The following is a 14,241-nucleotide window of genomic DNA, read 5'->3' as shown; positions in this document are numbered from 1 at the left end:
GTGGGTCACAAAAGGCCATATTCCTTAGAATAATTAAATGTGGGAAGACATGTGCGGACATGTTAAGTTGATAGTGAAAGTAGTGAAAAACACTGTATGTTTAGGGGCTTTTACTTATTTAAAGAAAATAATAATCTTAAAAAAGTCTGTTCTTGTTTTACTCCAATCAACATGAGATTTAGTCAAAATTAAGTGTAAACCTGTTTTTCAATAATGTCTGAACAACCATGCTGATGCTGAATGAGCAATACGTGATATACTTCTGTCATTGTACACATTTTAAACCTGCTCCCATAGAGAGGTATACATACTGCAGTATTAAGATTAGAAATCGTATATTCATTTTGTTGGCTTTGTCCTCTAAATATTCACCATATGCCTATTGTTATTTACAGACTTTCACTGCTCATAAATGTCTTTAACATTACAGCAATTGCAGAATAATACATACTGCATGTATTATGGTGAATCTTAAGTTAGAAAGAAACAGACATATCATGCTCGTTGTTGGCTGGGGTATTTAAAAAAAATCCCAAAAGCTATTGTTTTTTTTCTGAAGCTCAGGGATGACCCAATTACATATGATAGAGCTGTCCAGTTTCCAGGGAAACATCCTTGCTACTGATCCCACGAGACGAGACGCGGACACGCTGCTGTGTGTGTGGAGTCTGGCACCAAGTGAACAGCAATTATTGGATAGAGAAATCTCTCCAGTATTGTAGCTTAGTGCGTCAAATAACTGCTAAGAATAGCACGTCACACACTCCTCCATGCAACGGTGCTTTTAGGCTACAAATTAAAGTTTCATATGTGACTACTTTTACACTTTAACATCTCCTAGCACTTTCAGTGATTTTCAATCCTAAAGTATGTTCTGAGAAGCATTTATCATGGACTAAATATTTCTAGGGGTGAGGTTTAGTTTTATGGAAGGATACGTCAATGCTTTTACTATCTATTGACTCATCGCTTATCACCTCTGGGCACTGGTTCAGAATTGCATTTCATAATGAATGTCCTTCTTCACAGAGAAACACTTCCTTAAATCTGCATGCATGCTGACGCAAGTGTCACACCCTTTAATCAATTGCTCACTACGCAAACACAAATCAGACCTCCACTGATAAGAACAAAGAATCCAAACTGAGTTTCTGACTGGTCATGCATGAACACACAGACTGTGCTGTTTACATTTTATATTAAGGACTATCAGCAGTGTGTCAGATGGGTTAGTCTCACTCTGTTGAAAGTAAAACAAATACAGTTAAGTCAGGGGCAGAGGTCATTTTCCTAAGTGTATGTGTAGTTTGGTGTCATTTGAATGTCATCTACAGACTTTTAGCCACAGGTTGAAGACGCTTATGTATTTGTGGTTTTGTAAGCTTTCATATCCTCTCTGGATAAAATAAATGCATCAGAGGATGGGTTTCTGTGAATATGGAGCTCTTGTCGTTGTTGCATGTAGGCGAGCTCGGCTGTTTCATCATCCCTGCTATCCTCGTGTACTCATCATATTCATCTCTCCTCCTCATCCCCTCTCCTCACTCTTACTTCCCCTCCTCTCTTTCTATCATGCTTACGCTGCCTGGTTCCTCCCCTGGGTTGCAGCACCGACGCAGGTTGGCGTCATAGTGGTCTAATTTTACTGCTGTTGATGCTGATGTTAAAAGAAGCAATAGGCACCTGCTATTTCTGCTGCTACCCTTCTCCCTGGGGTTGGCAAAGAGGTATTAATAGACAGAGTTATTAGGGGCTGCATCGTCGCACATAGAGGCTTTATTGAGGAAAAGGGGCTCTGCTTTTGTGCTAAGGAAAACAGATAGGTTCTCAGAATGAGCTGTTACACAACAGCACAATGCTAACAAAACAAGAAGCTTTGTAGAAAGCACAGTTTCAATCCAAATGTGTTGTGCAAGCAAGAATTAAGGAAGTATCATTGTCCTTTTTCAACATTAAATGATATGTATTTTCATTTGGTGATGTTGTACTTTTGTGGAGCAGGCATGTATTGCATAAAAAAGGTGTGTCTGCACTTGAAGGCCACAAACGTCAGAGTGCGTACGTTTTTGTGCTGATAGTCTCTCATCTCGGCATGTGCCTCACGTTCACGCACGCACGTCCTGTGAAAAGACATTAGGCAATCTGCGTTCTGATGAGTTTACACATGGTGAAATATTGATTAAAGTTGAAATGAACAAGTTGGGTGGCAGAATTACAATTACAAGGGAGCGGAGGGAATGGTTTGATGACCAACTGCATAACAATTATTATGGAATTAAAAGATCACCCGAAGTTACCGATTGCGTCACAGCTAACCTCTGGTTTCATTGGAAATTAAATTCCTTACAGACTGTTTTGTTTGGGGTGATTTACTGTCTTCCATTTTCTAAATTGTTCTTTTAACCACCATTTTCTATTTAGAAATTATTGAGAAAAGATGCCAAACTGATTAATTTAACTTTCAAATGTATGCACCTGGACCATGAACCAAATGTTTTAAGTTGAACTACTTCTGTAAAAAGTTTCTATGCATACCTATTGCATTTCTTGAGTCCATCTTGAGTTTCTGGGAATACAATGCTTCATTTTCATTATGCAGAACATCAGTGCATTAACAACACATGGGCAGAAAATATCATCATTCATGGCACCTCAGTATTTATTTTGGCCAAGATGTGCTTCCATGGCTCCATTTAGAGTCTGGTGGGAATGAAGAGTTAAGACAGGCTGAATAAAGCACCACTTTGAGCAGACAGACACTTTAACCTAATGTCCAGCTGTCTGCATGCCATGTCCATTTGCAAAACACAACTGAAATAAATTCACACAATTATTCCTGGGGACTCTTTTCTTGCATTGTGCTATAACTCACAATGTGCGTCTTTCACTGTGGGATTTGATATTTTTGCAATCATCAGAGATCACAGCATACAGGGATGCATGCGACGCAGATCGTGGTTGAGACGTTGCTTTCGATCTCTTGCGAAGTGTGTTGTTTAACCGTGTGCAGCGGTTGTCATCGAGCACGACTGAATACATTTAGATTAGGGAAGCATCGCCTCGTCGGTTTTTGCTCGTTCCACTATTCCGAAAATCAAATGTAATTTATCTTTAGAGAGAAACTCAGACGGGTATTTAAGTGTTTTAGTGGAAAAAGCCCGCCTGCAGTCTCCTCGCAGAGCAGACAGCAACAGCGATTCTTCGTGTTGTGCTATATTTGGGCACGGAAGTAAAACGTCATCGCGCTTGCAAATAAAAAAAATTGGAAAAAACGCAGTGACGTAGGAGCCCTGACGTATAGTTAACCTTGGCAACAGACGGAACAATAAATAGAGCCAGTGGAGCTGCAGGAAAAATACTGCCATCCCTTATGGAGGCTAAAATTAGAAATGATTTTAATTATGTGCTGAATACCAATGTTAATGTATCTAAATCCAAGGGAATTGTTAATGTATGTGTGTGCATATAATAAGAAGTGTGACAAACAGATAGTTCAATTTAAATACCACTATTTTTATTTACATACTTTAAAAACAACATTCATTTTTACTCTCTCTGTAAAAAAATAAATTGAAATTTCATAAATTATAACCAATGTTTTCACAGAAAACTTCAAGATAGACCACTCAGACTATCATGGATGGACAACAAGCATGTCAGTTTTTAAGTTTTTCACAGACAGTTCACATTACTCTCACATTCCATCAACCAGAAAGAAACTGGATCAATAATAACTATTGCTCTGAAAACACATCAACACTACAACAAGTTTTGTTATCTATAGCACCATAAAATCATATATGAACTCATAAAACGACTAGGTGATATAAGTTGAAACATGCTTTTTAACTTGCTACATTGTTGTTATAGGCAAGTATAGATAAAGGCAAATAAATTCATAAATAATTTGCTTCCTGGTTAAGTCCATTCCATAGCCCTGGGATCTGTACATAATTCAAGAAGATGTGCTCAATAGGAAGTACGATTGTTTTTTGTGGAAGAGTCTTTAAAGGGCCAGCAGTGTTGGGGAGCTGAGGGAATCGGAGGACTGGTCGTTGCTGTTGCTTCCTCTCCTGTGGGCAACGCCACAAGTGGAGAAGGTCTCCGCCTCTGGGAAGGTGAAGACAAAAGAAGAAGTGTAGGTGGTGCAGGCCGGAGTGCAGGTCACCACAGGCGTGCAAAGAGACTCAAAGTCACTGCTGTTGGCTGAGGCGTGAAGGGGCTCCCAGTCCTGAGTTGTGTAGAGGGAGTTGGACAGGTCGACCTCTGGCACTGACCGCGCCGTCTCCATCTCTGTCTTCGCCAGCAGATCCAGAGACTCCTCCAGGACAGAGGAGTCCAGGTCTGTCATCTTGACCGCACTGTTGGAGATGGTGGAAGTGGAGAGGATGGAGCTGCTGGAGAAGATGGAGTTACAGGTGGAGGTGGAGGTGAAGGTGGGCTGGCTGGAAGTGATAGTGTTTGCCTTTGGGATGGCGATTGACCGGGAGGACACTGTGGTGGACAGGAAGGGATGAGCAGGAGTAATGGAGACCATATTGAAGTCTGAGTCCAGGTCTGAAGGGATTTTGCAGATGGGTTGATGGGCAGCCAGAATGAACTCAAGCCTTTCCTTTTCCTTCATAAGATTAGCAATATCATTCTGCAGGAGGGATTTCTCATCCTCAAGCTCATCAGTTTCCTGCAAAGGAGAGAGAAATAGAGGAATTAGCTTCACTGCTGGTTTACACTGCAATAAGCATAGACAAGAAATACATTTTGAAGAATGATGGTAAACCGATGGTAAATCTATGGCAAACTTACAGTTTGCAGTGTGTCTGTAAGCTCTCTCCTCCTGTTGCGGCATTTAGCTGCTGCCTGCTTATTTCTCTCTCTGCGAACTCTCTTCTTCTCATCCTCCTCAGGGTTCACCTGCACAGAACACAAGAAAAAAGTTAAGTCTCCAGCTCGTGATAATCAATATAGTGTCACATAGAAGTTCCCACATGTTATGTAACACGTGATGGTCAGATGGTAATTACCTGTTCCATTCTTCTCTTGTTAGAGGTATGAGTCCTGGAAGCAGACCTCATGCCTGGTCTGGTGTATGCAGGGCTGGGTCTGCTGCTGTAGAGGGGGGGTATGTGAGAAGGGGCCACTGAGGAGATCAAAGGCTGGACCATCCACTGCAGATCCTGGCTTGTCGAAATAGCTGTGACGGTGGGGATGAAGGAGGCACTTGATGCTGTCAAGTCAGTGAAATCCTGTAGGCAATGAGAAAGAAGATCATGAGTACATCTGATATAATTTCAGGAGGAGGGATACAGCGTTGCAGGATTGTCTATAAAAAGCTGTGTGGTTTAAAAATATCCATATGATGTCAACCATGACGTTCCAGGTGGATGAATGAAACCCATCTTGCACTGTGTGCAGTGCAGGTCAATGGGCTATTTCAAGCACAACGTCATTGGCTATCTTAATTTTTAAATAGGCTTGTGTTCATTAGGTTAAACTTACAGTTTTATGAGAATAATGTAGTGAGCTATGATGAGTTGTATTTGTCTAACTTGCATTCAAACAAATAGGCTACATTGTAATAAAAGTTGAATAAACATGAACTGGACATACCTGAGACTGGGGAGATCCCATGCTGGAGTAAGATCCTGCCGGGGAGGGATAATATCCCGCGGTGTCCCCGGATGGGGAAGCGGTGCTGCAGCGGGAGGAGGAATCGCACTCCGTGTTGAAAGTGGTAAACATCATCTTTACCAAAAAAAACAGGTAGGAAGATCCAAATAAATGTGAACTTGAGGAAATCCCTCTGTAGGTTTGAGAAAATCTCTTCACTTGCTGTTCCTGATATGTATTGCTCCTCTCGTTGTTCTGCTACTGAAAGTTTGAATGCCAACTGTGAGAACTCGGAGCTTTTTATAGCTTGAGAAGGCAGAAGGAAGGGCTGATGACGTAGGCAAAGGGGCGCGCTATTTACTTGACACCGGGAGGGAAAAAAACACACGAACACACACATAACAACGCTAAAATAAAGCCATATATTTCTTAAACATTGTTTTTAAAACACTAACACGTGATTATACAACGTATATCAGTGATTTGTTTGAAGTTGAAACGTAACATTTAGAAATATTTGTTAAACTCAGTCTCGAGAAATGGAATATTCCAGGGATCCCCGCTACGTCATTTCCCATATATGGTGCATCCTGTAATAAAGGGGCGGGTCCTGATGGGAAGTGGGCTACACCATGTGAGATTGGCGGACAGCGACATGACGTTATGTAAGACAACAAACACAGCGGCTGTTGTGAAAACCAAAGAACAAATGTAGACATCCTACACAGCAAAGTTCATCAAATATTCATTCGAACATTTATATTTGTCAAACAAACGCATTAAAAAACGGCTGGTGTTTTTTAACATTCAATATGAACATTTTGTTATTATAATTATTAAAATAGCCTCTATAGCAGAGCAGCAGTTCTTTTTTTTAAACGTCTCTTAAAATAGCCTTAAATGCATTTGTATAACTCAAAGGCATGAACCAAACCAAATTACGCAGAAATCCCAGCATGCAATGGTGAAACAGCATATTTGGATCTATGCAAAGAGATACCAAAACTAAAAGCTGTAGTCCAAGAATGTATACTCTACATCACCGTCACGAAACAAAAAATTAAAACTAAGATGTGAAAGGATGTCAATTCTTAGATGGAATGCTTAGACCACTTTGCCAAAAACACAACACTAGTTAAGTATGTCTATAACTCTCCTTATTTTTTAGGGTAAGACTCATGCGTAATTTGAATCAAATTCAAAACAACTAGGCTATCTAAACGAAATGGCAGGAACATCATACGAACATGTCAGAGCAGGGGTGATTGCGTGTGCTCTGCCCGCTTGTACATTGTGCGTGCAATCCTCTCAAGGGTGTGTTTGGCAGCAGAGCAAGCTGATAACTGGTTTGGTGTGTGTACTTTTCCACAACAGCAGTTTACCTTTCTCAACGATTTCGTTACAGGCGTGATCATAAAGGTCTTCCCTACAACATGTGGTAAAGGGAATCCTCATGATTTACATAATGAGCTATACCTAGGCTATATGAATCACTAAATGCCACTAGGCATGGAGCAAATATTTTGACTGTATTGCTCTTCAAATTAAGTGTTTAACTTAATTAGCCTACTCTTCACAACTGATTTTCCTGTAGCTCTTAATAAATAGGTAGGGCATTGAGTTCAGTTTTCTTAGTGAGCAATATTCTGCAGTTAATATTACTGTTGACTAAGCATTTATAGAAAGTAAAGAATGAGCAGACATAAGCTCTGGCCACAATATTAATATATACACAACATTTGCATTATGTTTTCCTCTTTCTTTGTATTCTTATTTGTCCTATTGGGGTTGTATCTTTGTTTGATTCATTGAATTTAATGGTATTGAATGTGAAGCACTTTGTGTCAGTGAAAGATGCATTATAAATAAAAGAGACTTACGATGTCCCTCAGTTGCTGGCTGAGTTGTAAGAGAAAGTTTGAATTAGTGTTAACATAATAAAAGGTACAAAGTGTTGATAATGTGTTTTGGTTTAATTGTGTCAAAGTCCAAGTGCATCAATGTAGGCTAAAGCAGTTTTGTTTCCCGCGCTCATGTTATGTTGAACATTCCTGGTTGTCCTAGCAACGCTCCACCCATTCGCGTCAGTGACGTGCTAATTTTGCATAGCAACAACGATCGTTTGTGTTGTCATGACGGCTCACTCAACAGAGTAAAACAGAAACCGTCTCTTAAGCAGTGTCTCATCATAACACACGTAGTAGCGCTCCTGGTTCTGAGATCAGCGTCAGAGTGAGAGCTCTGTCACTGTTGAGGCTCTCAGACAGACAGCGGCGGAATGACAGAGGACTCCGACCAACCCGTTTACCTCCAGGACTGCTGGAGTAGTTTGTTTTACTGGTTGGCAAGAGCAGCAGCTTCCAATTAGCAATGCTGACCTAGACTTTGTGTTACCTTAAGAACAATGTTTAAGTTATTCAGAAATAAGAAGTATTGCCTTTAGAAATAAAAGATTGGTTAGCCTAGCTACAAATAATCCCCAAACGTGTTCAAATTAAAAGAATAAGATTGCAGAAGCACATCTGGAAATAATGGGTGAAGTTGTAGGCTATTAAAAAAGATTGGGGAAAGAGTTCAGTTACTCCAATACATTTTCCAACTGTATTTTTATTTATTCGTGCCTTTTCATTTGAGGACAAATTCCCTCACATGGCAGCAAAGGCATCATCCAGTAGCACAGTTAATGATCTATTTGCCTAATTTACATGACCTTTTAACGCTGATGTCACGGAGTCTATAAATACCCTCACGCATTCACGCTCAAGTTGCAATGATGAAAACAAGACTTTGAGCTGCGAGAGGTGTCTGGCGTGCATGTCCGACCTTTGAACCCTTTCCAGTCTTCAGCCGCCGGCGAATGAATGGGCTCAAGCCGACCACCTAATGATGTACCGGTAAACGAACCCAAAGGGGGCTGTGACTGCCGGGAAGCAGCCGGGAGCGCAGCCCGTCTCTGAACTTTGAGAGGCCCCCTCTATTCACCAACTATCCCTTTCAGAGGATCTGTGAGGTCATGTGAAATCTAAATATAGCATACTATACAATCCCTGTTGTTATAGATGTGCGGGAATACGGTTTACACAATTGGTTTCGATAAATTGCATTAGGAAAAGAAACAGTGCACATTGCGAGGAAATCAACCACCACTCAATTAGTTATTTACAAAAACAGAGGTTTAATATGTTGTCATTCTCTGCAATAACAACCTAATGGTGTGTATTTATAAATGCATTAGGCTACATATATAGATTTTCTGCGTAAATATGCAGTGTGCTATTTATTTTTGATATTAAACCGGTGGGTCAAGTGCAGTGGGCTTCCCTCGCCTCCATGTCCTAAATGTAGCACAATGACGCTTGTATCAGGTACAATGCATGACAAGACTTTTAGCGCTGTTTCACTTTCTTTGTGAGTGTGAGTGAGTGGGCTACACACAGCCACACGTCCGTCTGCGCGTTCTCCGTGCGCCTTGCATACCGGAAACACCATATATGGCTCGGTCGGTCCAATCGGCGATTGGCTGCTTCACTAAAGCGACAATTCTGTTGCTGGAGCTCTATTCATATGCAGAGACAGGTGGAGAAAAAAACAGGCAGTGTGATATATGGATCCACTTCATTTAGCAGTTCATAAATAATGAGCTGGTGTGCTGAAAGATGTGTGTGTTAATTTAATCATGCTGGGTTTTGTACTATTGTTCCAAATAATGTGTTATATAGGACACCTTTGATAATGCACATTTTTGTATCAAGTGTTCTTATCTCATAAAGGCAAATATTTTAAACTGTGTTTTATTGCAATCCCTTATCCTGCAAGAACAGTTCTGTTTCCATACATCATCGGATTATTATACGGTGTATGTGGACGTATGGGAACATAATGTATATGATGCAGATGCTGCATAAATAAAATGACGTAGGCCTAGTTCATTCATGGCGATAGGCACCTCATGCAGGCGGGGGTGTCACTAAATATAGGCTCGATATTTTTTGATACACGATTTAATAAAATAAGTAAAAATAAAAGGGCTGCTGAAGTTGTTGTTCAGACATTCCACGGATTTAATTGTTCAATTGTAAAAACATCTGCTCGCTTTTTTTCATATTCTCCTACCTCTCCCTCTGTGCGATGGTTCGGTCTCACCACACAGATTTCATTCATAAAATTCCAGCTCACTATAAAAGGCAGGGCCTCTCCACTATCTGCACACCATTTATGAACGTGGCAAATGGGATACAGTTAGGGCTTAAGACGACTGTTTTCTACTTAGATCAGATATACTAATCTATCTTTGTGATTATTAGACGAGAACATGCATCCAGACTCCAACACTGAGTTCGACTCATCGTCCAGCTGTAGCACAGCATCGCCTGGCGGGGACACCCCTGGGTGCAGCCAGCATCCTCCTGACTCGCTTTCATCATCAGTGGACAGCGCAAAGGTATAGACGCGGATCTGATCATTCACATTGTTTGTATCCTCACTCATCTTGCAGGATCATTCATGAATAGGGATACGGCTAATTTAGGTTGCAAAAGTCGTTAAGGTACAGGATGTTTACACATATTCAAGAACATTTCACAGCCTTTTTCTGTCCCGTGCTGAAAACGATTCTGTAGACAGTCAATCTATATTTTCTATAGGCCTATAGGATATCTGCAAAGACACCCCACGAATGTGTATTCTTATTTGAAGGGAATTGTTTGTAATATGTTTACTTTGAAAAGACACGTTTTGTTCGTGACCTTTCATTTGAGTGATGATGGTGATGAAGAAAGCGAGTGATTAGGACGTGACGACAAGTCATGCATCTGATTTTGATAGATAGATAGATTTTATGTTTTGGCATCTCTTTGCCAAATGATTGATGTACCATTTAGACACATCTAAAGGTCAGCCACGAGCGTGGTTCCTCACTCATCAGATAAGCTAAATTAGTGTTTGACTGCATGCATATGCCTTTCTGGTGTGGGTTTTTCCAGGATACGGAGACCAGCGGAGCAGACTCCTTTGTTCCGACTGTGACTGCAATCTCAACCTCGCCGGGTCTCATGTGGATGGTGCAGCCGACAGTCATCACATCTGTCTCCCCATCGGCGGCCGGCCGAGCAAAGACCAAATCTCACGGCTCGTCCAAGTCGTCTTCCCCGGCAGGTGCAAAAAAGACAAAGCCCTCCAAAAGGAAAGGGCTGAAAGACAAGGTATGCAAGAAAGCAGGGGGAGGGGCTACTGAAATGTGAGTTTCAGAGATTACAGGTTAGCCAATAAATCAACCAAACAGTCAGTAAAATAATCCGTGTCATATCCCTCCTCTCCCCTGACAGCATTTAATATGAAACATGTATATCGCGATATTTTTTAAATAACGTAAAATAGGAAAAACATGTTTTAATTTGTTTCACTGTTAAAACGTAGTGAGAGTGCAAATGCATTACTGCGGGAATAGCACATGAGGTGATTGGATAAAGTCTAATTGGTGCAGCGAGTGATCACTTTTGGAGTAACGAGCACACAGCGCTGTTTATGAATGGGATGGGAAATTGCATAAAACTGCGCGTTCACGTGTTCGACTAGACCGTGCCAGTGGTGCAGCATTTTAACGCCTGAACTGGAGCAGCGGCTGCACCGAGCAGATCAGTATTCCCAGCATACACTGCAGCGAACATCTTTTTTCTTCCTCTTTTTGGCAAGTGAAATGGTGCTGGAGAGCCAACTGCTGATATGGCAAACCTCAGCAGCAGGATGTCGATTAATAGGCTATTTCTCATTGATTTCAGGCGTCCAAAGAGGAGGAGGAAAGGAGGAGGATCAGGAGGGAGAGGAACAAAATTGCTGCAGCAAAGTGTCGTAACAGACGGAGGGAGCTGATAGACACTCTGCAAGCTGTAAGTATGCTGTTTTATGCCATCATATAGAGCACATCTGCACACAAGCTGAGGACATACAGCACTGCATGTAGTCATTAGGCAGGGATGAAAAAAGAGCAACCAAAGGCAGAAGCCATGACAACTAATTCTTCTGATTTGTTGCTCCTCACCTCAGGAAACGGACAATCTCGAAGACGAGAAGTCTGCCCTCCAGACGGAGATAGCAGAGCTGATGAAGGAGAAGGGGAGACTGGAGCAAGTCTTGATCTCCCACCAACCATCCTGCAAGCTCCCTGCAAATGACAATGACGATGAAGATGATGAGGAGAAAGATAATGAAGATGATGTTGACACAATGCTGCAGGATCCTCCGGCTTCCCCACAGTTCCTGTCCATCTTAGAGGATGAAAAAAGCCCAGAGAGCACTGCAGCCGTAGAAGAAGCATCTATTGGCCAAGACATGGACAGTGTCCCTTGCATCCCTGCTGCAGCCATTTTGGGGAACTCCAACATCCTGCTGTGTTCGAGTGCAGAGGAGGAGGATTTGGAGGATTTAAGAGGAGATGACTTGGATGACTTGGTGCCCAGTCTGGAGATGGCAGAGACTATAGAGATGGCTGCATCCGTCCCTGACATTGACCTGAACGGGCCCTTCGGCCTCTCAGACTGGGAAACGCTGTACAAGTCTGTGGCCAATGACCTTGAAACTTTGAGCTCTCCAGTCATGTCTTCCAGTCCCACTTGTAGCAATTACCGCTCAGTGTTCTCGTTTAATTACTCTGAGATTGATTCCTTCGCCGAGGGCTTCGAGAGCCTCAAAGGCAGTGCGTCTGAGTCGATGAAAGATAGTCTTAACTCTCCGACACTTCTGGCCCTGTGAATGCAAAACTAATTATGCAAAGTTCTAACCAGCCAGCAAGCTATGATATCTCCCTCGAAAAACAATGTTTTGTAGTGTGAGTTTTGATGTTGTGTAAAACTGAACATCAGAGGTTGTGTACATGACATGTTTAATGTGACTGTAACAGGGTTGACTTCCTCCATACTGCTGGTGCAATTCTCTGTAGTGAGACTTTGCGCTGGCGACAAAAATGCATGCAAATATAAATCATCTGTAATCCAAGAAGAGGTGGTATCTTGTGTTTCTAAATGTGATGTGGAGTTAGATCATGTTTAATAGACTAATGTATGTGTAATGCTGTTGAAAAAGTTGTGTTGTAACAAGTGAAATAGCAGGCTTACTAATGTGTAGTGTGAAGGTGTCACATCTTTCTGTAAGGTGTCCCCTAACATGATATTTCCTTTCAAGTTTTTCCATTAAAAAAAGATCACTTCATGTATTTTATCGAGATGTATTTTATGACATAGTTTATTTTTTTACTTATCAAATATGATCAGATGCAAAAATTGTATAACGCTGGAATTAAAATATACCAAGACCAATATCCTGCTTTTGTTATAATTCATGCAGTTTAAGGTAGCAGTCATTCAATTGTAGATGTTTAAAGTGTTTTTCCAGAGCATTTAAAGGGTTTCTTGTCTTTAAAATGTCTAAAATTGTGATCAACTTGTCTCATAATCTGATGATAAATGCATGGTCTATGATTAAACGTTCAAAGAAACTGGTTCTTAATGGACCTTAGTGAAATGCTTTCTTGACTCAATTTATTATTTTGAACCTCGACTTTTTAAGCTTACAAGAAAATCTAAAAAAAAGTACTAGAGAAAAATAGGGAAATAGGAACATACATTGAATTTATTAAGCAAATTACATTGAGAAATATTCTCAATAGCTCCAGAACAGCTACTTAATGGACCTGGCTGCTTTGTGACATTTCCAAGGTCGAGAATGAGCTCAGTTTATAAGCCAAGAGCAAAACAATTGATCCTGAGCATACATTTATATGATCACTGTTTAATTTCCATCTGCTCATAAAACAGATTTCAATTCAATGATAGAATTTAGGCTACTTCATTGCGTCAAAAAGACGGTCAACATAGAACTGAGGAACATTAATAAATTCAGCTGTGTCCATAAAGATGTCAGTGAATCTATTTTTGGATTCAGTGTTACATAAAGTAAAACCACCGGGGATTGAATCGTGTTTAAAATGAGTGGGAGCAGCCGAAGCAGCAGGTTCATTATTTATTCATAGCTCTTTCTCAGCTCCACTATTGTCACGGTCAAGGGAATCCGAATCATCTACAGCGGCGCAGTGCGTGCCACGCCTGACGTCAGGACGCACTTGTCATTCACGTTTCACTTCCGTTGACCATGTTTGGGTAATTGCAGTTGTTTTGTTTCCATGGTGAAGGGGTGTCATATTTCGGGGCCGCTCGGAGAGGGTTACCGGAAAAGCTCGAAGCAGGAGCGAGCAGAAGAGGAGACTTTCTCATCAATTACAGAGTGGTCATCACGTGCATGGTGATAAGTGGTCTAGTTAGTAATGTAACGCTGCCAAAGCTTTCTGGGAATAGCAAAAAGGGCATTTAAAGACCACAGCCTGTGTTGATTCGTCCTCACGGTAGCAAAGCAATAACACCGCAGTGGATGCTTAATGTAACCACAGTCAGACCAAACCAGTAAGCCTTCATTTTATGAATGCATATCAGAAGGCATGGCAACATCTGCCATGTTTCCATGTCGTTGTTTGTGCCAAATGCAGTCTTTCTTTTTCATCAGTAGGGGGAGCTACAACTGTGGGCTTCTCTTGATTTTAGCAACTGTATGCAACAAACTATAGAACATATTGGCCCTGAACAGACT

The 14,241-nt window shown here is 41.2% G+C and overlaps 2 protein-coding genes across 2 annotated transcripts; one reads left to right on the top strand and one right to left on the bottom strand.

Moving 5' to 3' along the window:
- Positions 1-3,492: 3,492 nt before the first annotated feature.
- LOC117440362 (protein c-Fos-like) lies at positions 3,493-5,858 on the bottom strand. The gene is made up of 4 exons (XM_034076687.2): positions 5,608-5,858; positions 5,022-5,243; positions 4,804-4,911; positions 3,493-4,681 (listed from the first exon to the last, which is right to left on the bottom strand). Exons 1-4 carry the CDS (start codon positions 5,740-5,742, stop codon positions 4,007-4,009), a joined length of 1,140 nt encoding a protein of 379 aa, XP_033932578.1. The 5' UTR covers positions 5,743-5,858; the 3' UTR covers positions 3,493-4,006.
- Positions 5,859-9,834: 3,976 nt separating this feature from the next.
- On the top strand, positions 9,835-13,083 carry LOC117440361 (protein c-Fos-like). The gene is made up of 4 exons (XM_034076686.1): positions 9,835-10,048; positions 10,590-10,808; positions 11,385-11,492; positions 11,650-13,083. Exons 1-4 carry the CDS (start codon positions 9,920-9,922, stop codon positions 12,352-12,354), a joined length of 1,161 nt encoding a protein of 386 aa, XP_033932577.1. The 5' UTR covers positions 9,835-9,919; the 3' UTR covers positions 12,355-13,083.
- Positions 13,084-14,241: the final 1,158 nt, after the last annotated feature.

This window comes from Pseudochaenichthys georgianus, chromosome 24, assembly GCF_902827115.2.
Source record: "Pseudochaenichthys georgianus chromosome 24, fPseGeo1.2, whole genome shotgun sequence".
Lineage (NCBI taxonomy): Eukaryota > Metazoa > Chordata > Actinopteri > Perciformes > Channichthyidae > Pseudochaenichthys > Pseudochaenichthys georgianus.
The sequence above is the reverse complement of the archived record's forward strand: the minus strand, read 5'-3'. Positions and strand labels throughout refer to the sequence as shown.

What these genes read in the sequence shown, in the direction of transcription:
- LOC117440362 (XM_034076687.2), bottom strand. Translation starts at nt 5,742, where the DNA reads ATGATGTTTACCACTTTCAACACGGAGTGCGATTCCTCCTCCCGCTGC. An exon ending in ACAAGAGAAGAATGGAACAG is followed by an intron (nt 4,912 to 5,021) that starts GTAATTACCATC and finishes TGTTCTGTGCAG; the next exon opens with GTGAACCCTGAGGAGGATGA. An exon ending in TTACAGACACACTGCAAACT is followed by an intron (nt 4,682 to 4,803) that starts GTAAGTTTGCCA and finishes TCTCCTTTGCAG; the next exon opens with GAAACTGATGAGCTTGAGGA.
- LOC117440361 (XM_034076686.1), top strand. Translation starts at nt 9,920, where the DNA reads ATGCATCCAGACTCCAACACTGAGTTCGACTCATCGTCCAGCTGTAGC. An exon ending in GGAAAGGGCTGAAAGACAAG is followed by an intron (nt 10,809 to 11,384) that starts GTATGCAAGAAA and finishes CATTGATTTCAG; the next exon opens with GCGTCCAAAGAGGAGGAGGA. An exon ending in TGATAGACACTCTGCAAGCT is followed by an intron (nt 11,493 to 11,649) that starts GTAAGTATGCTG and finishes TCCTCACCTCAG; the next exon opens with GAAACGGACAATCTCGAAGA.